This window comes from Tympanuchus pallidicinctus, unplaced genomic scaffold (genome assembly GCF_026119805.1).
Source record: "Tympanuchus pallidicinctus isolate F22 unplaced genomic scaffold, pur_lepc_1.0 scaffold4, whole genome shotgun sequence".
In the NCBI taxonomy this organism is placed as follows: Eukaryota; Metazoa; Chordata; class Aves; order Galliformes; family Phasianidae; genus Tympanuchus; species Tympanuchus pallidicinctus.
Genome location: NW_026294758.1, coordinates 15705003 through 15730805, shown reverse-complemented (window position 1 = coordinate 15730805; position 25803 = coordinate 15705003). Strand labels below are relative to the sequence as shown.

Genomic DNA, 25803 nt, shown 5'->3' with positions numbered 1-25803 from the left:
TTGGCTTGCTCATAAAACATTTTATTTTCATTATTCCTGCCAACAGAACCTGTTAGAAGAAACAGCACATTCATGTTACAACAAAACTGATAAATTATAACACTGATAAATATTTTATATAGTCAAAGGACAAAGGGACACAGAGACTGCTCTGTCACTGTGTTCCTCTAGCTTCTAAACTCAGGAATAAATTTTTTACATTTTGGCTGTTGGTTCTTTAAAAAGTTTCTAAACATTGTAGTTTTCCTATTCTGAGCACTCATGTTTTCCTAATTTTTCACAATCAACATGCTTTACCACATATTTCTCTTGCATGAGAAATGTATGTGCTTTTTTTATTAGTTTTCATTCTGTATACTTTGTTTTGTAGAAAAGTAAGTAAATGCCTCGTTACATGGATATAATCTGCTATCTCACTTAACAGCTCTGTGAGGTAGGAAAGTTAATATTGCCGTAACAGGCAGAAAAACTGAGGAGCTAATAAAACTCTTATCCCTTCAAACTGCATGCTACTGTTGAAAACACAATTGCATACTTTCTCAATCTTAAATTCTGTCATGTATTCTTTCTAAATGAAATTACCCCTAATAATCACTTATACTGATGCATACAGGCAATGTAAACATATTGTTAAATATTATCATTCCTTTTAAATAATATACTAAAGGTAAGAGTTCTGCTGACTAGAACAGTACCTCTTCAAAATACTTATTACCTTGGTAATCTGTATTCCTACAATTCTTTCAAGTCAGTTTACATTAAAGTGCTTAGTGGTCAATTATTTTCAGTCCCCTGAATTCAGAAGTTAATGCGAATTCCTTCAAAGAAGTCAGCTGCTAAGTATGGGCAGCTTTCATCTGCAATGGCTTTATTTTTGCTTTGCTCCAGTTATGAGGAATTTCACAGCTAAAGCACAGAACTGACTAGTGCAAATGCTTAGGCACAATTCCACAAAAATGGATACATTCTTTTTCTGTGCAGAGGCCATGTATTGGCATCAGTAGGCATCTCAGAGAAGCTTTAAAAAGTGCATATCTGCAAAACATAGCAAATGAACAAAATGTGGGATCTGGGATCCCATTTTACAGCGAAAAACAAGTACAAAAAATTGTTCCATATGTTTTCGGAAAGTAAGCTTAAACCCAAAAGATCTGAAGCATTAGTTCTGTCAGGAATACTCAGCCTACCTCCAGGATTCTATTTCATGAACAGTACACCTCCTAGCAACAGCAGCTAGTATGTTGCTTCATCCATATTGTCATCACTGCCAGCACCGAAGTCATCTCCATCTTCAAAGTATGAAGAAATATAGTCATTTTCCTAAATGAAAACATATTGCAGACCAAAATACTATCACTATATTTATAAATAAACATATAATCACTAGATTATCAGTCTTGTGAAGGAGACAATTTATAGAAGAAATATGTTTTAAACTAGTTGGGCACAGAATTTTTGAACTGTTAACGTAAGTTTCTTGTGAAAGAAAATATGAAAACTTAAAATTAATTTTTGTTATATCTGAAAGGAGAGGAACCTTTTAAAACGTAAATGTTGTGCCCTGTTTTGATGGTGAAAATAAGTAGTTTCATGTGTCGTGGCAGGACATGTTTCCTGTTGGCCAGCTCTTTATTTCAGAGCTGTTTGGGAGTAACAAATCTAAAACACCTGCGTAACTACAACACAGTGTACTACAACAAGGAAAATTAATTGAACAGTGCCTTTCCCTGTGGCTCTCCCTCTGGTTCAGAAAAGCTGGGGAGAGCCAACACGCTGCTCAATGACTGTGCTCTGATCTGATGTAAACAGAAAAATAAATAAAGCACCTCTTCATGTTCCTCTTCATCATATTCTTCTGGCTCTTCAGCTTCTTCATCATCTTCACCTTCTTTATCTTTTGTTCTGTCTTTCTCATCGTCAGATTTTTCTTCTTCATCATCTTTTTTTTCCAACTCCTGTCAGAAGACATTTTCATTTACAGCATAATCTAACATTATGGCAACAATATACCCTCCTCACAACCAAAGTGTTATGCTGCAGTTAACAGTAAGATGAGTAGTCTGACAATATTGTACAAATATTTTTTGTCAACATCTAAGGACAACATGATGTGAAATGCTAGAATATTATAAGAACTTTTTTTATTGAGTGTAAGTCATTGGACTTCAATTCTAAAAAAAAGCCAATCTTGTGTAATAAACTGAGATGATTCATTCCCTTTACCATCCACTCTTGGAGCAATTCACAGTAAAAAGTCATATAATACTTGATAAGATGTAACCACAAACTATAAAATATCTGCACCAAACTGCTGATACATCATCAAGAAAAAAAAAAACGGGGCTATTTCACCTTTCAGCTTTCCATTTCCACCTGGTGGGTAGTCAGCACCAAAATCACAGTAACTTTCCTCCTAAATTCTCCTCTCTGTTTCTTTGCTCTCAACTTACAAATGGGTATATTTCCAATAAGAAGCAGTAAAGTGCTGTAAAAACCATCCATTTAAATTTTCTGGGTCAATTTCCTCCTTCAGTTAGCTCTACTTTTCACAATTAGGCCACACAGCTATACTGTGAAGAACAACTGAATGATGTGTTTGGCCTTAAATAGAATTAAAAAACAAACAAACAAACAAAACCAGTTTCTCCATTGCCAGGCTTTATCCTTCTCCTCCCCCTTGTGCTATACTATATTGCAGAACTTTTGTCAGTCCAGGTAACAAGACCAGGCCAGAAAGGCTGATGTGGTTATCCCAAAAACTTATCATAGTATCATGTATCAGAAAATTAATTTCCCTTCAGTAATTTGTATTGTACAATTCTCTAAGATTAAGCACACCTTACCTCAATTTTTTTCAACACATCCACGTTACTTTTAGGCTCAGAATACTTTGCCTTTTTTGGTTTTGCACCTGCTGAAATAAAGTACATAGCAATTATTTTTTCTTGTATATAAAATAATGAATCCTTTTATTTACTTTTAAGAGCTTCTATCTTAAGAGTAGTAACTGCCATGAAAATCCCATACTCTCTGTACTAAAATTACTTCAGCTCTGAGCTAGATCAATCACAGAGGAATAATGGCCTGATTTATGTAAGTGATATCTACAGGCCCAGCTTGAAATTCATTTTATACAGACATTTGATGGAAGCTTTGATCAAACTACAGCGTTTAGCTTCACAAAATGCTCTTCACTTACCCACAATAAATAAAGATTTTAGGAAAAAGCTCCACAGATATGTTGTCACTTTTTATCATCTGAGGAGATAAAACGTATGTACAAAATAATGACAGCTGGGCACTTGAGAGAAAGGATTATTTTTTCTTTTTAAGTGAAAAAAAAAGGCAGACAGAAGTGTTTGTGAGCCTCCCCTGGGGTAACGAGGTTACTGCAGTAAAATGGCTTTTGGACCACAAATTACTGTTACGTGGACAAAGCCTTAATCAAGTTATTCCCTACAATTCCATCCCACTTCATTATATGATGGAGCAAAGGTTGAAAGTATGACTGAATTGCAGCACCCCAAGCTTGGGAAACAACCGTCTCAGTTCCAGGAGAGCAGTTCAACCAGCAGAAACAAAGAGCACTGGGCTGAGAAATACTGTAGCAAAGCTAGAAATGTCCTGCTTCCATGACAACACCTGTCCTTCCACTCTCTTGCTGCGCCATGCTGCCCTCCATAAAACTTACATCTTAGGGTGGTACCCAACATAATGGCTGTTCTCTGCAGAGTAAAAATGCCAGGCTAAGTTCCACACTGGAGTAGTTATACAGCTTCTGATGACCAGAAAGCTACTGATCAGGCACTAATGTAACAAGCACCCTTTTTTTTTTTTTTTTTTTTTTTTTATTTGGTCCAATGTCTAAGGAAACGGAGCACTAGCAGCTGCTATGATAATAATTCCCTTTTCTCAAAAGCATTAATCGTAACACTCTGTTCAGTATTTTGCCCAGGAAGAGCTTAAATGACAAAAGCACCACATATAGCGGAGGGAAGTCAAGCTTTGTCAAAGCAAATACATCCAGAACAAGGAGGCCTTCAGGTAAGTGTGATTCAAAATGATCACCTCTGCACAAACACCTGCAAACTTTTAGAGATAATGTCTATAAACAGCTTGGAAGTGAAAAAAAGATATGCAAAAGCCTCCACTAAATGGTGGAAATCTCTGGAGCTAACTGTAATATTACAGACACAGGCCCACCGTTTGAATGTAGAACTTTAAGCAGAACAGCAAGGCAATACAATCTATTTTCTTTTAAATTGCAGTTCTTACAGTGCTTTGTCTTACACGAGTAAATCTGACTGCTGTATACATGTGCATACAGGAGCTGAAGCCAGTCTGCTTACTGCTTGTGTTTTTTAAAAAACTTTGGCTTGGGCTATTTTTTTTTGGAAGTATTGCTGATATTTCAGATATAGTGGTCCACAGCCCAGCCTAAGTGTGGGAGATAAGAAACCCTACCTGAAGTTATGTCAGTAAATTATGTGGCCAGGTGTTAAGTTGAAACACTCAAGGAAGTCATAAAGGGGGTCAAACATGAAGGCAGCCGTGCACATATAGTGTAATGACCCAAAAACCACTCCTGTGATCTTTGATGATGGAATTGTAGGAAACCTGTCTGTGTATCAGTGCAGATAACATTCACTTCACTCCCTCACCTTTGTTCCACTCGATTATGAAGTGTCACCCAACATGGGTGTCATCAAAACAAAAAGTAACATGACTTCTGTATGATCTCCATGTCACCAAGATTCCCCTCAAAAAACCTGAAACCTCACGATTTTTGCTTTTAGAGAAACAGATTTTTTACCCAATCAAATCAAGGTGGGCAGCTGATCTTTGCTGTTACAATTATGTAAGAAAATGTACTTTTAAGAGCAAATTGAGAAACATGCACAGAAGATGGTGGAAATAAAGAACGCACTGACCAATGATTCTTTGTGATAATCAGAATGTTAGTATATCAAAGGGATACTGGATTGGCATTTATGATTGCATAGAATCTTGGGGAGTTTATTATTGCCTGCAGGCTTACAAAAGCCAGTGCAATTTCTTCTTTTTTAAAAAAGAAAATGGATATGCACTCTTTTCTTCTTGAGGGATTTTGCAAATAAGTAGTTAATTGAAATTGAATCTTGCTGTCTACCTTTATTCCCATGCTTCTCAATGACACTCTTAATAAGACAAAAGCTTCCAGCTGAGCCAGTCTCCATGACTACTGCACATTCCCATTCCTTTTTCTATTTTATCCTTGAACTGAAAAATGACATATGAAGGACTTGGACAAAGAGAGCAAGAAAGTAAACAATTGTACGTAACAGACAGCTAGATACAGGAGGCCAAGTGTTGTTTCACATCAACAAAGCAACAGACTTCTACTGAGAACTGAAAATAATAGTCATGCATACTGGAAAACAAAAACACTCTTAAAAATGAATACACGTCTGATGCTGTACAATAAAAAGATTTCTTTTCCTTAAAGAGCAACCAATACCAGCTCCAACTGCTGTTGAAGGATCTGGTTCACAATTCTGCAGAAGAAAATAAACAAAAAAAGTAAAACCAGAGAAATAGAAAATAAACTACATTAAATTACATATAAAAGACCTAAAAAAATACAAGTCAACAAAATAATATACAATTTAATTGAGAAACCAAAAATTTGAAGAAAATTTGAACAGCTTGCTATTCTTTAAATAGAAGATGGACTGCAAAACAAAAAGATTTTTGCATTTTTAATCTTCCAATATTACATATTAGCAGCTAGCAAATTATTAAAAGCCAGGCAATCTACTCAATTATTTAGAAAATAATCTACCAAAATCCCTATTCATTAGGTCCATGTAACCAGCTTTAGCATGCCTTTTTTGAAATCTTTTAAAATATTTTAAAATACATTATCTACCTTTCTTCATCTTTTTCCTTGGCTTCATCTCTCTTGGAAGTCTTCTCCAATCTGTATAGAAAGTAGCTTTAATACTTACAAACAATGATTTACAGCAGTAATCCTCCTCATCTCACTTAGCAAGACTGCCTCTGTTGTGCTTGATTTCATCACGTGACTCTAACTGTCATATAAGGTCATACAGGATTTGTAAGATTTGTAATTGTTTTAGCACCCAAAGATTTTGCTGAATCCCAGCGATTTTGCTGACTTTTACCTGTACTTCAGGATGAAGTATAAAGAGGATAGCATTTTACCCACTTAATGAAAGCTGGCATCTACCCCAGTCAGACGAAGTTCAGTCCTTCCAGTGTCCCAGATGCCCTCTAAATTATACAGTATTATCAAGTTTGCAACACTGACCTATTCAGATATATTTGTGAAAGTTTAATGTCATAAAATCAATCTAACAGTGACTGAAAAACCATGTTGGTGGAGTTTTTTAGTACATAACTTTTATATTTTCTCCCAGTTCAGAACTGGTATTTGCATGGGAAATAACAAAGAGGGAAAGCTGTAGAGATCAAGCTTGCGTTTTTTGCTGAGAATTAGCTGTTTTGAATGAGAAAAAAATAAAATCACATTTATTTGTTCTTTTCTAGACAAAACAATACTTGCCTTTGATCTGAGAACACCAAAAGGGCCTAACTCTCAACAAAGACTACATGCTTTGGTAAGGATGCATGTACTATTTTATTACTTTAAAAATCTGGAATCAAACATTTCAGAAGAACAGATTACCCAGGCAAATACCAAAACAGCCTTTGGTATTCTCAGGTATTACCTGGAGTCCATGCTGCATGCTCCTTTTCATTATCCATGTACTTTTTACTGTACCTTTCAATTGCTGTAGGGAAAGACACAAAGATTTTTTAATCCATTAGAAAGGCAACTCACAGTGTTTTTGGTATTTTCCTGTAATTAAACATACAAGCGTATCCTATTCACCCCACATGAAGCAGTCTCTTGCACTGTTATACAACACTTAAAAACAGTTTCATAACAGTGTTCATGGTAATTCCTAGAACTGATCATATGGTAAGTACTTGAAAAACCTGGATTTTATAACCCTAGGTCTCAAAACCAAAACCAAAACCAATAAATAAATAAATAATAAAAACCAGGAAGAATATTGCTCCCCATTTTGAAGGTATGTCCTTTCCATCAATGTCATTCCCTCCATCCCGTTGTTGATGTATGGACTGGAAGGGCAGGCAGGGAGGCATACTGATAATTGGCTGAACAGTTGCACCACAGAGTGGTAATTTGTGGTATGAAGCCTAGCTGGAAGTCCAGGGGCCAACACTGGGTACAAGTCCTGTCTAACATCTTCGTTAATGATCTGGATGATGGCAGAGCACATCCTCAGCAGTGTGCTGATGACACAAATGTGGTGGAAGTGGCAGATGGACCAGGAAGTTGAGCTGCCATCCAGGGGGAGCTGGTCTACAGCTTCCTCATAACACAGCAGTAATCTCTCAGAAATAGAACCCAAGGGAACTGCAGAATCATAACACAGTTTCAACTTGAAGTAAATTTAAAGACCATCCAGTTCCAACATCCATTTCCCACTAGCGCAGGTTGCTCAGAGCCTCATCCAATCTGCCTGAGCACCGTCAAAAATAGGCCATCCACAGCTTCTTTGGGCAATCTGTGCCACTGCTACACACCTTCACTAGTCTCCCTGAAGCCTTCACTTCTCCAAGCTAAACAAGACAAGAAGCCTCCTGGACATGGACCTGGGTAATCTGCCCTGGATGCTCCTGCTGGAGCAGCGGTAGGGACAGACGGACCTATGCCAGCCTCAACCCTTCTGTCATTCTGTGATCAACAAAAAGAAAATTAGTGACATTGTCACCATTCTAATCCTAACAAGCATCCAAAATTCCTAGGACTCAGAAGGCCTAGAAACATCCAGAATTAGAAGGTCTTAGAAGGCCTCAGAAGTCATCTCTGAATGACTGATCATCACCAAGTCCCAGGGCTTCAAGTACTTTTGCAATGGCAAAACTCTGCATTACAGCAAGAAGATGTTTCTGAAATTCTAACAATATGTTTTTGTCCATTTTTCCTCAGTTTGGGCACAAGAAATAAATTAAGAAATGCAGTATGAATAACATAGTAGTTATACAGGGTAGGTATATGGATTCATACTTGCACTATCTTTAATGAGAAAACTAATTTCAACCAGTTTTATTTTTTCTTATCAATCACCATGCCCAATTGCAATATCCACACACAAAGCTGTATATTCTAGTTGTACTAATATCTCATTACTCAAACAGGGATTATTTTTGTGGGTATTGTACAAAAAGTAAAAAACAGACTGTGATCTATGCAGTAGAAGACTTCTAACATACTTACTGGAGAAAAGTGTGGAAAAAAATGATATCAGAAATTAAATTCAAATTTTAAACTTGGCAGTGGTGAGGGCAGCAGAAGACCTACTTAAAACTGAGCAAGAAAAAGCTTGTATCTAAAATGACAGTGTCTGGAGGGGCACCTAATATAGATGGCCTTCATAGATGCTGTTTGAAACTGTCAGCAACATGGGGAAATAAACTAGTAGTTTTGACTTCAGCTCAGTGATCTTTAGTAAGAATTAATTGCTGATGCCATCAGTAAAAAAAATGTGCCTGCCTGACTTGCTGCTCACAGTTGATGAATTAATTCCAAACCACTGCCAAGGTGACAATCACCCAGTCACAGCAGATATACTTGCAGGAAAAATATGAATGATTCATAGCTTAGGAAGTAAAGAAAATGGAGACCATGGAGAATACACCTACCACCTGCTCAAAATAAGTTTGAAATGAATGATGAAAATCTACATATGGTATACTAATGCATCAAAATTGCCAGCTACTATTACACATGACTTTCCTTCACTATATGAATAATGAAAGACACATAGCTGGTCCTACCTAATTAAAATTTTTCCCTTCTCACTCTTCAAATGACCATTTGGCTCACAGATGTTGTGTTGGCAGTCTAAAAAAATTCATCTGCTCTTGCAGCAAAGCCAATCTAAGAAATTTCTGCCAACAGTCCCCACTTTGCCTCTCCTGTAATCCTACCAGATGTTTAGATGAAACACAAGGAAGAAAAGGGTTGTAAACCACATTACTGAAAAGATCACTTAAGAGTAATTAGATGAGAGCAAGCTATTTAAGCTGCAGACAACCACTGATGTAACCATACCGAACCACTGAAACAGAGGTTTTTTTCTGCAGCTAAAGGTTTTGTAGAGAGTTATGGCAAGATACCAACTCTTCCTCAGAGAGACACTGAGAAGAACTGAAGTGGCTCTTTTCTTGCTTACCTGCAATTGCCAATTTTTGTACAAAAACAGTCAAAGCTAGCAGTTCTATTAAAGAGCATAGTCAGCACTAACACTCAGAAAAAAGGACACAAAAACAATGGTTAAGAGATAGAACTACCACATGAGGCAAAGTTGGAAAACAGAGGTAACATTCTCAAGGTGGCTGGTTCCTTGGAAACTACTCAGACATGCTTTCCCTTTTTTGTGTCTCAGATGGAAATAGCAAACTTCAAGCTTGACAAAGATCAAGAGCAAAGAAAGCCTCTGGTGAGATAAGAATCTGGAAAGATTGAAATTTGTTTACATGAGAGATGAAAGATATTTGAGTTAAAAAAGAGTAATTTTATTTCTTCTACAATCATAAAAGGATTTAGAAATGAAGATCAGATCTCCTGTTGTTCTTGTTCCAAAACTAAGAGTTTACTTGTCTGCACAGTCAGCATCTCTGACTGCTGTGAGAACTCTGAGCTCTGAAACTATTTTATGCTCTCTGCAGGAATTCAGGGTCACCAGAAGATGTCTGAAAGGGTACTGAAACACCATAGACATGTGGCTAAACATATGTGTTCAAATTAAAAATAAATTAAGGTGGTCAGGGAGCATTGGAAGCTGTATTATCATACTGCAGTCTGTTTCTTCTTTTTAAGTAGTACTTTAGTGCAAGAACAAGTCAGTACAGTCAATAAGTCAAAAAGGCGGATTAATCAGAGTACGGTACTCAAAGCTAATAAAAAAAGAATTGCACACAGTCTCAAGAACCTCTAGAATTTGCCCACATTCAAGAGGGGATAAGATTACGTGGCTGTATCATATCTCTACCATGAATAGTCAGAGTTAGAAAATACTTTGATGGTTTCTGGATGGATATTAAACCTCATCTTTTAGAGTTTATGTGAGTTCTCATTATTTGAAATCACCACATTATAGCAATGGAAAGATTATCTAATGTTTGGCTATTCCAGACTCTTAAGCAGTAAAGCTTGATAGAGACAGCACAGACTGGGCCTTGAATTTGACACAAATTTCCTAACATGCTATATTTTTTCCTTTCCTGTATTAGCGCGTGGTGTTTATAGCACTGAGAATCAGCACTTAAAAGGATAACAGAGAGCAGCAAAAGTCACAAGTGAAAAAAAGCACTCCCCCCAGTGATTAGCTCCAGTGGCTGCTAGGTTTAGAATACTGCAACTGCAAAGTAAACAGACTGTGGCCTTCTACTCCTGCTCTGTTTTCTGACCAGGACGCTTGGATTTTAAAAGTGATGCATGAATGGTTATCAAGTAGCAGAGTATTTATTTTTATCAAACAATAATAAGGCTGTCAATGTTTAATTACATTTAATTAAAGACATTCTCTTCTAATGCAGTAAGATCAAGTTTTGTCTTCAAATTTGGCTTCTGATACTTCTGATGCAAACCTCAATAAATACTTTACTTTCACTTTGATTTTTCTGTTTCAAGTGAATTCTCAGTCTTTCCTGATCTTCTCTGCATCTTACCAACCTTTTTAGCTCATGTTCTAAAAGAGCACGTTTTAGAATGTCCAGCTATTAACTAAAATATTTATTGTTTTAAGTTCACCTCTACATAGTTAAAATGGAAGCTGAATTTCAAATCTTATATTTACTAGGATTTCTTTGCTCCAATGCAAAATTTTTACAGTATTTTTAACAGGTAGAAATACCTATGTAGTTTGTATTGATTATCATATAATTGAAAGAACCATAAATAGTTGGTCTTAATGTTTCTTACTTTATATCAAACAGAATACCTTGCTTTTTTAACACAGCAGTTGCTTTCAAGGTACAGCACTTGTATAGGTGACCTGCAACTTCAGTAAATGCAAATGAGAGCACTCCTATCATATTACTCTGGCTCTTTCTCATTCTCCCTTATCAATACTAAATATATTTTCAACACATGCCTTTCACTACATTATCCCTCATGGAATAAATACTAAAGACAGAAATAAAAATAAAAAGCACACAAACAAACCTTCGTGATCTTCTTCTACTGCCAAAAAATATGGCATTTTTTTCATAGCTCCTCTAAAATCTTGTTTTAAGGCCAACATGTAATCTTCATCGTCTCCTGTTTTCAGAGGCACTGGCTTATTTTCTGTACTCTGTACAAATTATTTTTATTATTTGCAATGTCTTTGATATCCATCACATATGCAGGAACACTAAAAAAAAACCTACAATAAACACACATAATCATGGAAGAATGCAACTTTGCATATTACATTGCAAGTATACTTTACTGCATTCTAAAATACATAGCTGTTTAAATTTACACTTCATAACTTTTTGTATCTTTCTACAAAAATTCATCAGGCAATCAGGGAGAAAATAGTAGATTTGTGAAACCGTGATTCATAATCATGTTAAGCTTAAAGGATTCTTAAAGAACAACATCAATTTTTCATTCCAACCTAACTTAACCAGAAACCACTGCTTTAGTCAAACAGCCCTAAATGCTTCTAAAACAGAATTTTAACTGAATAGATGCTCTGGAAGAAATGCCTCCTACTTATTTCCAGGGAAACTACAACAGATACAAAGATGGAGCAAATCTCAGCAACAAAACTATCTTTCAACAGTCAGCTCCATTAACTATGAATTTTCACCAGCGATGAGTAAGAGCCTTCAAGCTGTGCTCGTAAAAACCTGCACCAGCAGAGGCGACCCACTGTCACTGTAGTGACTGCTGGAATGCACCCCCCAACACCTCACTGTGCTCGCATCCACTGTTGGGTCTCCATAGGTGCTCCGCAAGCGTCGATGAGTGTCAGTGGGTGTCACTTATTGCTCATGGAGGAATTCGGTGATAACCCTTTTCTTTATCTGCTCTTCCATGTCAGATGCCATTCTGTCAGACTGCCCCTCTGCTGCCATCTGTTGCACAGCAATATAATGCAACAGAATATGGGTGGGAAGGTTCAACCCCTACTATCATACCAATCAACATCTGCCTCTGACGGTGTGGGCCAACATCATAAAACAGAAGGCATTACTTTCAGACAACCCTTCGTACATTATGTATGATTACCCCAAATAACACAGTTTGATTAATACCATATCACAATCAGATAGCACACAGGCCTGCCACATCACAATTTTTCTTCAGGTAAGTGAACTGTTAAATTCTTCTGGCCGTTTTCGTTTGTTTGAACTATAAATCCTGAAACTGAAAAGCCATGTAATAAAAAATTTCTAAAATATATGCCAAAATAAGGTAGTGATGGAATCAGTTATGTTGTAACTACATAATATTTCTCTCATCTGACAGGTAGTGCACAATTAATATCTGAGTGGTTGGTTGAAAACCACAAAACATTATCGCAGATTCCACAGCTGGAGCTTACTAATTTCAGCTTTTTTTTGCTTTTTAAATCTCTCATGATGCTGATGGTATGCTGATGTACCTTAATTGGTATGTACCTGAACTGGTTTTCTAATTGCATTTACAGGAAATCAATTAAAAAAAAAAATCAAAAGAAATATGTAAACACGATCAACAATTCACTGCTTAAAATAATTTCAGTGTAAGTCAGTGAACAGCTGTAAGATCACACTTTTGGTCACTGCCCAATTTTTAAATGTAATTCATGCTATTTTTGCTAGTTCTAATTATACTGAGTAACTTCAATTTTTCAATGGAAAAAAAGCATCTTCAGCTTCCCCAGTGTATATGTTAGAAAGGAGTTATACACCGCATATGGGATTAATAATTCTAAAGCAACTCGATCACTGATTGTAACTGCACAACCTGTACTCACACATAATTCAGTATCCTAGTGCTATCAAGCAGATAATAATGACACTAGGAACAATTTAGACTTAAAATCAATGAATTCATGCCATTTAAATTATAAGGGAAATGGTGGACTAAGACATTAACATAACATCTGCTTCAGTAAATCAAAACCATGTGTGAAATAACTATTCAGGTAAATATCAGAATAGCGCCAATTTCATGCCAAACTTGCTAGTTTCATACCATAATGTGTTGAGAAAAATTTCATACAATCCTCATACAAAGGGGAAGTTCTCATATAAAACTGAAAACTGAAAAACTTTTCAGCCTCAAAATTGTCCAAGTTTGACGACGTAGCAAAACTCAGCTTGGTAAGAAAATAACTTACTTTTTCTTGCCCTTTAATTTTCTGATACGTTCCAAACACACTCAGAATGTCCAATCTCAATACCCTTAATTACATAAAACATCTTTCTGTTGTTTTCAAATTATTTTTCACATTCTGGCTACTGAAGCACAAGATAATCATCCAAAATCCTTCTGTATTTGAATCAACAGAAAATTTCTAAATCAGATACAGTCATAACTTGAAACACTAGTATAACTTCATTTCAAGCAAGTTCAAAAATCCAGTGTTTCTATTACTGCAGCATCCAGAAAACCAAATTACAGTGAGGTCACTAATGAACGAGCATGTCACAAGCTATCTAGGTTACTGAGGGATACAATTGCTAGCAAATGAGCAGGAAGAGATAACAATAATGATAAAACCAGCAACAACTGATCATTCACTTTAACTATTTAAAAACTGACCTAAAGTTCTTAGAGTTGCTCTTACACTTCATTCTAACACATAAATGAAAGAGAATGCACTTTACCTGAACACCAAGAGCACCAAAGAAAGCTTTAGTACTTACAGGAAATAACGGTGGAGGCTTACACACAACATCAGGTAGAACTGCACCTTTAGAGAAGCCAATGGCTTCAATGTTGAATGTAAATGAAGCACGTCCTCTTCCTCTACCTGACCCAGCCATCTGAAGTTACTGAAAATATTAAAAATTTTAACAGGTTTAATTTTTTACGTATATGAAATACATTGCATATAAAATTATGAATAAAACCCAGCGTTTAGCAAGCATTGAAGTAATTTTAAAAGCACTCTCAAAGGCCATACATATTTCAAATGTTTTTAACGCCCATCTTAGGTACTATAAATTTAATTAATGCTTTAAATAAAATTATTCCCCTCATTTCTACTGGGTATTTTTGCAAGACAGAAATTAACTAATAACATATGCATTAATACTTTCTTCTTATAAAGCTTAGTGTATGTAGTGACTTGAGTTCAATCAAGGTAGAATCACAGAATCATTTCGGTTGGAACAGATCTTCAGCATGATCATCTCAAGTAATTAACACTACCAAGGTTAACAAGAAACCATGTCCCTAAGCACCATTTCCTTATGCCTTTTGAACACCTCTAGAGATGGTGGTGACTCTACCACTTTCCCGGGAAGCACTTTCCAATGCTTTACCAACCACTTCATGAAGAAATTCTTCCTGATATCCAGTCTAAACCTCTCTAGTGTAAACTTGAGGCCTTTTCCTCAGGTTCTGTCCCTGGGGAGGTGGTGCAGGGAGGGCACTTAGAGCTCAAGGACCTGCCAGGGCCATAGTCACAGTCTGACCCTGTACCATCAGGAAGCAGCAGATGGCTGAGTGGTGGGGCTAGGAAGGCTCCCTGCTGAAGTAATGTGGTGTTTCTTTCACCCTTGGTTGGGCCAGCAAATAACTATGTCTGCTCCCTCTCTTTCAGAGTGTCACATTTTTCAGGTGCAGATCTGGCATAGTGGAACAACTCGCCCTGTACTTTTACCAGTGCACTGCACTGTAGACTGGTCAGGGCTGCAGCATCAGAGTTGCCCCAGCTGCCTCATCACTCATGATGACCAGGCCTCTGCCCTGCCATGCCTCCATGAATTCTGCTTTAGGTGCCTGACGTGTTAGGTGAAGTGGAATCCAGAGTGCTGTCTTTGCACAACACCAATAATAGCTATCAACTCTCGTGCTGGAGACCTGATCTATGCCACCAGCAGAGATACTGGATTAGATGATCTTTCAAGGCTCCTTCCAATCCCTGTTATTCTGTGATTCTGTACCCAGTGGCTCTGACCCATGGAGCAGCCAAACCAGCCCTGGGAGCACATCCATTGCTCACAGCAACCACACAGTGCTGTACAGTCAGCACTGTCTGGGCTGAAACTGGGACAGGGGCGAGTGCAGCACAGTGCTGGCTCAAGTGCTGTGGCAAACAATTGTATGTGTTTTGATACATTGGCTAAATGCAGTCCTGCGAACAGTGAAAAATATGTAGCTGTGGCTTCCATTTTGATAATGGAATTTGGGAACAGGTTTCAAGATTGCTGAAAGAATCACCAGGTTTTTTTGTATATTTGTGACCTATAAATATATTACCTGTATTTTCAAATGGAATGTATAGAGTTGCAATCAGACATGTCTCTTTATCAGACTTGTATAAGCCCTATCTTAGCAGAGAGAAATACCCTTCACTTCGTGACCACACTTTATCCATGTCAACACTTTTTGACAGTACATACATTTGTGAACAACTTTTTTCAAGGATGAAACACCAAAAGAGAAAACTTCATCCAGAATCTCTGATGAACACTTTTAGATTCACTATGAACTGTGAACCATCATTTCACTAAAAGCCATCAAACCACTGATGCACCATTTTCACAAAAACATGGTCAAATATCCCACTAGTTTTTTTGATTTTGTTTCTCTTTTAATGTTTACTTATACACATGAACTACATTATATATTTTATATGCAGCCCATGATCACATATAAAATCTCAGAGTGAAGACTGCTCTTCACTGAAAGCATCCCAGACAAGCCAAAAGTTTGGGCACCCATGTTAAGATCATCAAGCTTCATATTACCAAGTCTACCATCCAACCATGTCTCTGGGCACCACAGCTACACGTCTTTTATTACCTCCAGGGATGGGAGCTCAACTACTTTGCTGGAGAGCCAATTCCAATGCTTCATAACCCTTTCAGTAAAGAAAATTTCCCTATTATCCAATCTAACACTCCTCTGAAGAAATGTGAAGCCATTTCCTCTTGTCCTATTAACCAAGCATATCACAGAATCACAGAATCACAGAATTGTAGGTCTTATAAAAGAAAAAAAAATTATCTGCAATTACAGTAATTTACTGCACAATAGCCATAAATTTCTGTACGGCTATTAAAAAAAAATAAAGAGCCTGCATTTATAGCTACATCTCACCTAATCTCCATCTCAGCACTGTATGATCCATGAGCTGGCAGGTAGAGAAAAGTACAAGAAACATTTTTTTTGTGGAGAATGATATCAAGAGATGAGGTCCAAGATAGGCCTAGTTTGAGCAAAGTGACTCACAACTCAAGACCACATAAAGTATGACTGAGGAATCCCAGCCCAGAAATCCTTTGTGCATACCAGTAATTACCAGGTTATCAAACTGCAAGACTGTTCCAGACTGCCTGCTCTACCATTAACATTCCAGCTATTCTTAAGGCAATCCACACAAGATAAAGGTCCAAATAGGAAATAAGAACTAGCACAATACTTACAGCTTTTCATACAGTTGTCTAAGACAACAAGGAGAATTACTATCAGGAGCAAAGAAAGGTCTACTTAAGATCCTTCCAGAATTCCCAAAATTGAAGGGATGGCCTTTTTATAAAATGTCAGTAAAAAGCAAGTCTTTTCTTACGTATTATTTTCCATAGGAATATGCTCTCTTTGGAGGAAGCTAAATCATGATATACGTTTCTATGTCAGTCTGCTTCACAGAAAATTATCTAAAAAAAATCAGAATGTCCTACATAAATCATTTTAAGAAAGAAAGAAAGAAAAATCTGAGTATTTAATTAACTGAAGACAGAAAAAATACTTGAAATTCTTTTGAAAACAAGATGAGAAAGAAAATGTGAGCCTAGCAGAATGAAGAAAGATAACAGATAATTCCCAAACATAAGCAGATATCAAGGTGTGAAAAAAGAGGACAGAAAAAAAAAGGAAGAAAACAGAAAAGGGTTTGGTGGAAATTTCCAGGTGTGTGGGAATTGGTACATACTTTGCATTAGATACCTATATATATTTAAATTTGGCTTTAAAATTAATTATAATATTTTCTTGAAATAATGAATTAATCTGATGAGAAGCAACAAGCTTTAAAATGAATCCTCTTTCAATGTGGCAGTTTTACTAACTCTCATCTTCTTTTGAGCATAGAAGCCTAAGGGAAGTCTACTGACATCAATAAAGTGAAAGCAAGAGATGAGAGGAGAAATCATAAAGGAAACAGTGACTTTGACAATTAACTTTATAGTTTGCTCACAGAAATCTAGTTGGAATTTTGGGTGGTCCTGTGTGGAACTAGGAGCTGATCCAGCAAAGGATCATCAGTTAGGACAATGAAGCTAGTGAAGGGTCTGGAGCACAAGCTTTATGGGGAGTGTTAGAAGGGACTGGAGAAGCCTGGAGGAGGCTCAAGGGAGACCTTACTGCTCTCTACAATGACCAGATAGGTGTTGGGATGGGGGTCAGCCTCTTCTGCCAGGTAACTGCAACAGGACGAGATGGAATGGCTTTAAGCTGCCAATTTAAGGGGCGGTTGAAGGTGGATATTAGGAAAAAAAAATATTCTCAGAAAGAGCGGTGAGGTATTGGAACAGGCTGCCTCAAGAGGTGCTGGAGTCACCACCATTCAAGAAGCATGTGGATGCAGCACTGAAGGACACGGTTATTGAGCATGGTGGTAGCGGGTTGGGGTTGGACTAGATGGTCTTGGTAGTCCCTTCCAGCCTTGATGTTTCTACGATCCCTTTGTTTCCTTCCAACTTGAGATATTTTATGATTCTGTGAATCTGAAAACAAACTATGAATGATAGAGTTGCCATGAGAAATTAAGACTATGAAGGATGTTTGGCTGCATGAAGTTCCTTATTTACAGATAGATTCTGTTGCTTTTACTCTACAAAACAGAAAAAAGGATGAGTTTCAGGGGTAAGCAAAAGCACAGCTGAAACGTGTGAAGTTGTATGTGCTGCAGGCGCTGCCCCTCATGCAGCTAGGCAAACCCTCTGAAGCCAGAAGAGGCCAAAGCCGCAGGCCTGTGTGGCAGCCAAACACCTGAACCAGTTCCCATTAGCACACAACTCTGAGCACAACTTTTGCTGTGTTCATTTCTCTGAGACGGTAGCAACCAGCGGGAGCTGGAAATAATGGCAGAGCAAATAACGCATGGACAGTTAAATGCGGGGATTGCTCATGCCAGCTGCATCCCCTGAACGCGTCAGGGAAGTGAAATACCGACCGCGATGACAACACTGCCAAGATGACAACGCCCTGTCGGAGCCTCTTCCTTCCCCATTGCCCCCATTGCGCTCATTGCCCCCGCGCCGTCCCACAGCCCCGCTCCTTCCCATCGCCAGCTGCCGCCCCTCCGCTCCCGCTACTCACCCGCAGCTTCGCTCCGCCCGCGGCTGCCGCAGTGGGCCGGGCCCGGCTCTGCCCTCCCCCCGGCGCCCCAGGCCCCGCCCGGTCCCGCCGCGCGGACGGGCTCGGCGCCGGACGCGATGTCTGCGCTGGAATGGTTCGCGCACAAGCCCTTGGGCGGCGGCATCTTCTGGATCCAGGAGCGCTTCTACGAGTCGGGCAACCGGGCCAACATCTGGCTGGTGCGGGGCTCGCAGCGCGACCTGGTGATCGACGCGGGGCTGGGGCTGCGCAGCCTGCCCGACTACCTGCGTGCCGCGGGACTGCTGGCGCCGCCGGACGGGGCCGCCCCCCGGCCTCTGCTGGCCGTGGCCACCCACGTCCACTTCGACCACTCGGGCGGGTTGCAGCACTTCGAGGAGGTGGCGGTGCACAGCGCCGAGGCGGCCGCGCTGCTCCGTGGCGACAACTACGAGGCCGTCACCTGGCTGTCGGACCGGGAGGTGGCGCGGCCGCCGCGGCCCGGCTGGAGAGCGCGGCATTTCTGCGTCCCGCCCGTGCGGCCCAGCCGCCTCTTGCAGGAGGGTAAGAGCCGCGCGGCGGCGGGCTGCGGGCACCCGTGGGCTGCGGCTGTTGTGGTTTGTGCCCTTCTTCCCGGGACGGTGGTGGGCAGCGATGGGGCCCGAGCGGGCGGCACGGAGCTGCGTCAGGACAGGAGCAGGGAGAAGGGAGGAGATAAGGGGAAGGGACTGCACAGGAGGGCGGTGGGCACGACCCCTGTATGGCAGACCAAGGGCCGTTTGGACACTGCTCTCAGACACGGGGTTTGGATTTGGGTTGACGGAAACGTGTAGAAATACCTGCTGCTCTCCCAGTTTGTGTGCCTGTTGGAAGAGGGCATTTTTCCTAGAATAACAGTCAGTGGTATTACTAGGAGCAAGGATCTAGCATCTTAATACTGACTAATCAGTGTCACACCTCAGTCAGTTCTGGCATCTGCTAACTTGCTATTTGTAAACTGCTGAGGCATAACTGTATAAAGAACAAAGCAGTTTATTTAACTGTGTATTGGAAAGCATATGGGTTTGTTTAACAGAATCACAGAATGGCCTTGGTGGAAAAGGATCACAGTGATCATTGGGTTTTGACCCCCTGCTTTGTGCAGAGTTGCTAACCACCAGACCAGGCTGCCCAGAGCCACATCCAGCCTGGTATTGAATGCCTCCAGGGATGGGGCATCCACAGCCTCCTTAGGCAACCTGTTCAGTGCATCACCACCCTCTGGGTGAAAAACTTCCTCCTAATATCTAACCTAAACCTCCCCATCTCAGTTTAAAGCCATTCTTCCTTGTGCTGTCACTATCCACTCTCATAAACAACCATTCCCCCTCCTGTTTATACACACCCTTCAAGTATTGAACGGTCACAATAAGGTCTCTGCAGAGCCTTCTCCAAGCTAAATAAGCCCAGTTTTTTCAACCTCTCTTCATAGGAGAGGTACTCCAGCCCTCTGATCATCTTAGTGGCCCTCCTCTGGACCCACTCCATGTCCATCCTGTACTCGGGACCCCAGGCCTGGTTGCAGAACTCCAGATAAGGCCTCACAAGAGCTGAGTAGAGAGGGACAACCACCTCATTCTCCCTTCTGGCCACTCCTTTTTCTAATGCCATCCAGAACGCAGTTGGCCTTCCAGGCTGCAAGCGCACACTGCTGGTTCATATCCAGCTTCTCATCCACCAGGACCCCCAGGTCCTTCTCTGCAGGGCTGCTCTCCCAGTTTGTATAAATACCTGGGATTGCCCTGACCCAAGTGCAGCACGCTGCACATGGTCTTGTTGTAAAGTATAAGAAGAATGTATTATTTATATAAAAGATGTTTTTCAGATATATACACATATAACATATGCATGTATGTGTACAGATGTGTTTGTGTATGTATATATAAAACCACACCTCTTTTTGAGATAGATTTTGTAGGTAACAAGCTTATTTTAGCAAGCAGCTGTAGAACTTGGTGGAGCAGGAGCTAAAGAATGTGCGTACAGCAGACAAGTTAAATCAGCCTTTTGCAGATGACCAAGGTCTCCTCCTGGCTGTACTGGGCCATCATTCAGCTCAGACACAGGGAAAAGGAGAACCGAAGGCTTCAAGGAAGACCTGGTGATCCATTTAGCTCAGTGAGTCAACAGAAGGTTAAGCTGTTTATTCTTTTCTTCAATAGGAAGGAATTATTACAAAAACAAATATATTGAATGTAAGAAAGCACACACACTCAGTCTGAAAGTAACAGAAAAGTTTCTAGCACAGCATTTATTGAGCCAAACTGTGTGGAAGTGTCATGTCGTGGCAGTGCATGAGCAACTGCTGTGAGTATATCTAGTACTGCACAAAATACAGAAGTCATATTCTGGTAGAATCCAAAGCCACAGCTCTTACTTTTATGTTGCCTGTTCCACATTTACTGGCATTAGTTTTTTTCTTTATCTAATCTTACAAGAGCCTTCAACCAGCTGCTTTGGCTGTTCTAGTTAAAACTGCATCTACTTCTGGTCTGCTTTATCACTTACTGTTTTCATAGTCACTTGTGTCTTCTATGACTGGCATTTTTCTTTATCTATTTCAGTTCTTTGTATATAATATGTATATATAAATATATAATTTTATATGTATATAAAATTTAAATGTAAATAATTACACATACATAATTTTACAAGTTAATTGTACTATATTACAAGTAAAATATATTGTGTAGATATATATGTATAGAATTATATATAATATTCCATATATTTCTTTTAGTTTTGGATTTCATGTTCTGTTCCTTTGTGCTGTCTTACTTGGGGCTTGGAGCAATTTAAAACCCATTGGGCCAATTTGCTCTAAAAACTTAATCTCCACTATTGTTTTATTCTTACAGTCATTTTCTGGATCAAGGATCATACAGATCATAGAATCATAGAACAGCTAGGATTGGAAGGGACCTCAGAGATCATCAAGCTCCAGTCCCCCTGCTACAGGCAGGGTCACCAACCTCCATATGTAATACTAGACCAGGCTGCCCAGGGCCCCATCCAACCTGGCTTTGAGCACCTCCAGGGACTGGGCATCCACAACCTCTCTGGGCAGCCTGTTCCAGCACCTCACCACAAAAAACCTCTCTGGGCAGCCTGTTCCAGCACCTCTTGGTAAAGAGCTTCCCCTGATATCCACCCTAAGTCTTCCCTGCTTCAACTTAGAACCATATCCCCTTGTTCTGTCATTATTTACCCTGCAAAGAGTTGACTTGCCTCCTATTCATAGGCTCCCTTTAGGTACTGGAAGGCTGCAGTGAGGTCACCCTGCAGCCTTCCAGGCTGAACGATCCCAGCTCCCTCAGCCTGTCTTTGCAGGGGAGGTGCTCCAGCTCTCTGATCATCTTTGTGGCCCTTATCTGGACCTACTCCAACAGCTTCCTGCCTATCTTGTGCTGGCGGCCCCAGACTTGGACACAGTACTCCAGATGGGGCCTCACAAGGGCAGTGTTGAGAGGGACAGTCACCTTCCTGTCCCTGCTGGCTACCCCTCTTCTGATGGAGCCCAGGATACCAGATCTTCCCAAAAGACTAGCTTGGTACTTTCTACTATCAAGTCTTCTTGGCATTTCCTTTAAAAGAGAACTTGCCTGAAAATTTTCTTTGTAGTAGCTAGCTGCTTGCTTGTACTGCGAACCAGTTTCACTGATGGGTACAGCGTAGTGAAATGCTTTCTCTACACTGACTTCCAGACTGTATTCAAGTGCTTTGCAAATGGAGGCGAGTGGATGAAGAGCAGCATCCCTGCCCTCAGCACTTGAAGTAGTCCTCACTAAGTAGCTCCCAGCCCAGGCACAGGGGTTGACATTACCTGGAAATACAGTGCTTCCTACTCAAGTCCCAACACGTGAGGTCATGGCTTTCAGAATTGCTTAGTATTGAGAAAATTTGAAGCACACCTGCCTGTGACATAAGATACCTTATAAGATACCATAACTTTAAGATTTCTAACTTAGAAGGAGTTTGGTAGCTTTTTCTTGTTGACTTTACAACTTGAAATGCTTACTGCAGTTCTAAGCATTGTTGTCTTATAATCTGTCAGTGCCTGCAGGTTCTCATTTCATGAAGCTTGTGGTGTTGGATATTAACTTGTTCAGAATGGTTTTGTGTAGTTATTACACATGCGCTTCCAATAAGGTTTCTTATTCCTTCCCTGCACAGCCCTAAAGTTTGCAGATTTACCACCTGTGAATTGTACTGTTATAATTAAGCATGCATTATAACTTAAAATTAACAACAGTCTTGTTAATTATTCTTCATTTTTGGACTGACTTTCTGCTGAAAGTACAAGATCAGGGGCTAATACAATGAAAAGGAATTCATGTTTAAGTTGGTGGAACAAATGAGCTAAAGTGAAGAATGTTCTGTTTTTATGTGCCTTATTCAAGATGATAAAAAAAAAATCACCCTATTTCGAGGCAAAGCTTGCTCCTCCTCCAGCAATTTATGTTCTGTCATTCGGCACTGACTGCAGTGGAGTTCTGGGTGAACTGGGGATAAATTTTAATAAACTGAAAAATTTTACAGACTTTCAAAGGAGTGGCTAAGATGATTTCTGTTTGTTTCCAATTTTATTCTCCCTATCACATTCCCTATTGTTTAGCATAATAGGATGAAAATAGGCTCAGTTAATACAGGTAGGTCAAGCTTGTGCTATTAGTTACAATCACTGGAAAATGCTATTTTGTCCAGTGTATTTTTCAAATTCTTTGGCACACAGCAAGAAAAAAAGACCCTGGTGCATGCGTGGTATGTATGAAACACTCAGCGTATGGGTAGGCTGTACTTCTTTTGTGGTGCTCAATGTGCATGTTAGGTGCATACATTTCCCTGTTGCGTATATGTTTGCAGGAGATGTAATCAGCCTTGGAGACCGGCAGCTCACCGTCATGCACATGCCTGGCCATTCCCGAGGAAGTATTTGCTTACATGACCGAGAACACAAGATTTTATTCAGTGGAGATGTCGTGTATGATGGATCCATGATTGACTGGCTTCCCTACAGCAACATAAGTGACTACATTGTGAGCTGCCAGCGCCTCATGGAGTTGGTGGACAGAGGTCTTGTAGAGAAGGTACTTCCTGGGCACTTCAACATATTTGGAGCAGAAAGGCTGTATCGATTAGCTTCCAACTATATCTCAAAAGCTGGAGTTTGTCACAAAATCTCAACTTGTGCCATGAGATCCATTGCAAGCATAGCACTTCACCTTACAAATTCCAGGGGTACTTCTTCCTGAGCATGCATTTATGTTGTCTGTCTCCCAGAGAGAAATCAAAGGACTTGTGAAAATGATGACACAAGACAAAGCAGTATGCTTTAGGAAAGAGCTGGCAAAATGATGTGGATGAGCTGTAAAAATTCTCCTTATGTTTGCTTGCTCTGTTCCTGTTTTTGTGGGGAAAAAAATAATAAACTAGTAGCTTAGCCAGAGCTGCCATTTTTCCTTGTATTTTTTCAGGGCAAGTTTGCACAGGTATTGTGATTGAAATATATTGTTTTATTTTTGATATGCTTCTGACAGATAAATATATGCCAAAATGAGACTTCTTACATCCATGCCTGAAACTTTGTTGATGTAGCACTAAGATGGTAGGTGTTCACTTGATCCCTGCTCAGGCTTTGGCTTAACACAGCTCATCTTAAGGCCTGATTTGTGCTGAGAGCAGCACCATCAGGTGCAGATGAGAGCAACGCATAGGTAGGATGCTGTGGGCAAAGTAATAAGGGCCATGGTGCAGCTGTTACCACCTGGAGCTTGCTGTCCCCTGCTGCAGTCACCTCCAGCATTTTTGTAAAGTTTCTGCACCATCCACTAGTGTATGGAAATGGCATAGACCAAACTCTTAAGCTGGATGATATAGGTAGGTCAGCTGACACAAACTCCTTTTGGTGTGGATACAACAGCTTCCAGATCATTAGGGTTTTCATGCTTTTGAGTGTGATCCAGGGGACATGTGCACCCCATGGAAGAGTATGATAAGCACTGTCACAGGAAGGGAACTATTTTGCTTAGAGGTGTGCAAGTTACATTATTAGGGAAATTGCGAGCTACTGAAGTAATGAATTGATGAATGCACGTGTTTAACGTTGTAGTCTGTACAACATGGATTGAAACCTTGCTTGCTGTGGTGATGTTTTTTTCTGACAATCTCATTAAATAAAGTTTAATTTATACTTTATTTACAAATGAGAGATCCAAATAGACTGTGACAAACTTAAAACCTTTATTTGTGTTTAAGAGTCTTGTTGTGTATGTGGATTGTAGCTTGGCTGTTAATGCTCTGTGGGAAGAACGGATGGAGGCAGTAACATTGCCTTGCCCCACTGCAGTGTTGGATTAAACAGCTGGTGCACTTGCCTCCACGCAATGAATGTATCTTCGACTGTTTACTGTTTGCTTATGAAGTATTTTGATGCATTTGGTTTTTATGGAAAGTGCACTGAATTTGAGTCTGTTCCAAAACAAGCTGAATACACTGAGAAATGCTAAATGACATTGTAACTTGCTTATTTAAAAGCTGTTAAAATGTTTAAAGTTTGTGTAATTGTTCTAGCAGTCTATATATTCAACTTCTTTAAAAGGACACTGTCTTATACTATTTTTGTATATAGATTTGTAATTTCCTTACAAGAGATTGCAGGTGTTTATCCCAAATTCTAGTGGAGTTTAGCCTTATTTGTTTGACTTTCACTTTATGTGAAAGATCACCTTTTTTTTTTTTTTTCCCCCCTCTCATCATACCCAAGAGAAAGGTAGCCTTAATTTTGGGCTCCAGGGCATGGATTAGTGGAAATGAGTGGCCTTGGTAACAGATGTAAATTCTGGGGATAAAAGCATTTTTGGGGGGAAACCAGCTGCAAAAGCTGTGCAAAAATAGTGAAGGAGAACATCTTACATAATCCTTTTTATTCTCCTTTCGCAGTTCTCTGCATTCCTGTCTTTACTATTAGAGTGTGTTCTTCACCAAGAGCAGTACTGATACACTGTGATGCACCTCATTCTTGTTAGCAGTGCCTGTCTCCTCTTACAAGCTAGAGCAAAATGTAAATACGCAGAACTGGTGTGGCACCTGGAAAAGTTGTTATAATTTGGATATTATAATTTGGAAGATCATACCAGTAGTAGTCTTGCTCTGTGCTGTAAAGCAACATGGACAGAGGCCTATTCTGTCAGAAGGGCTGC

The 25803-nt window shown here is 39.7% G+C and overlaps 2 protein-coding genes across 3 annotated transcripts; one reads left to right on the top strand and one right to left on the bottom strand.

Annotated features, from left to right (window-relative positions):
• POLR3G (RNA polymerase III subunit G) lies at positions 1–18615 on the bottom strand. 2 transcript variants are annotated; one of them, XM_052700700.1, is made up of 8 exons: positions 18569–18615; positions 13945–14073; positions 11264–11393; positions 6732–6794; positions 5909–5959; positions 2844–2914; positions 1827–1955; positions 1–1320 (listed from the first exon to the last, which is right to left on the bottom strand). In XM_052700700.1, exons 2-8 carry the CDS (start codon positions 14062–14064, stop codon positions 1234–1236), a joined length of 651 nt encoding a protein of 216 aa, XP_052556660.1. In that variant the 5' UTR covers positions 14065–14073; positions 18569–18615; the 3' UTR covers positions 1–1233. The 2 variants fall into 2 exon arrangements, with proteins under 2 accessions (XP_052556660.1, XP_052556659.1); XM_052700699.1 differs by lacking the exon at positions 18569–18615 and adding an exon at positions 16818–18473.
• Positions 18616–18641: 26 nt separating this feature from the next.
• Positions 18642–25390, top strand: MBLAC2 (metallo-beta-lactamase domain containing 2). The gene is made up of 2 exons (XM_052700697.1): positions 18642–19129; positions 23468–25390. The coding sequence occupies exons 1-2, from the start codon at positions 18685–18687 to the stop codon at positions 23854–23856; spliced, it is 834 nt and encodes a 277-aa protein (XP_052556657.1). The 5' UTR covers positions 18642–18684; the 3' UTR covers positions 23857–25390.
• Positions 25391–25803: the final 413 nt, after the last annotated feature.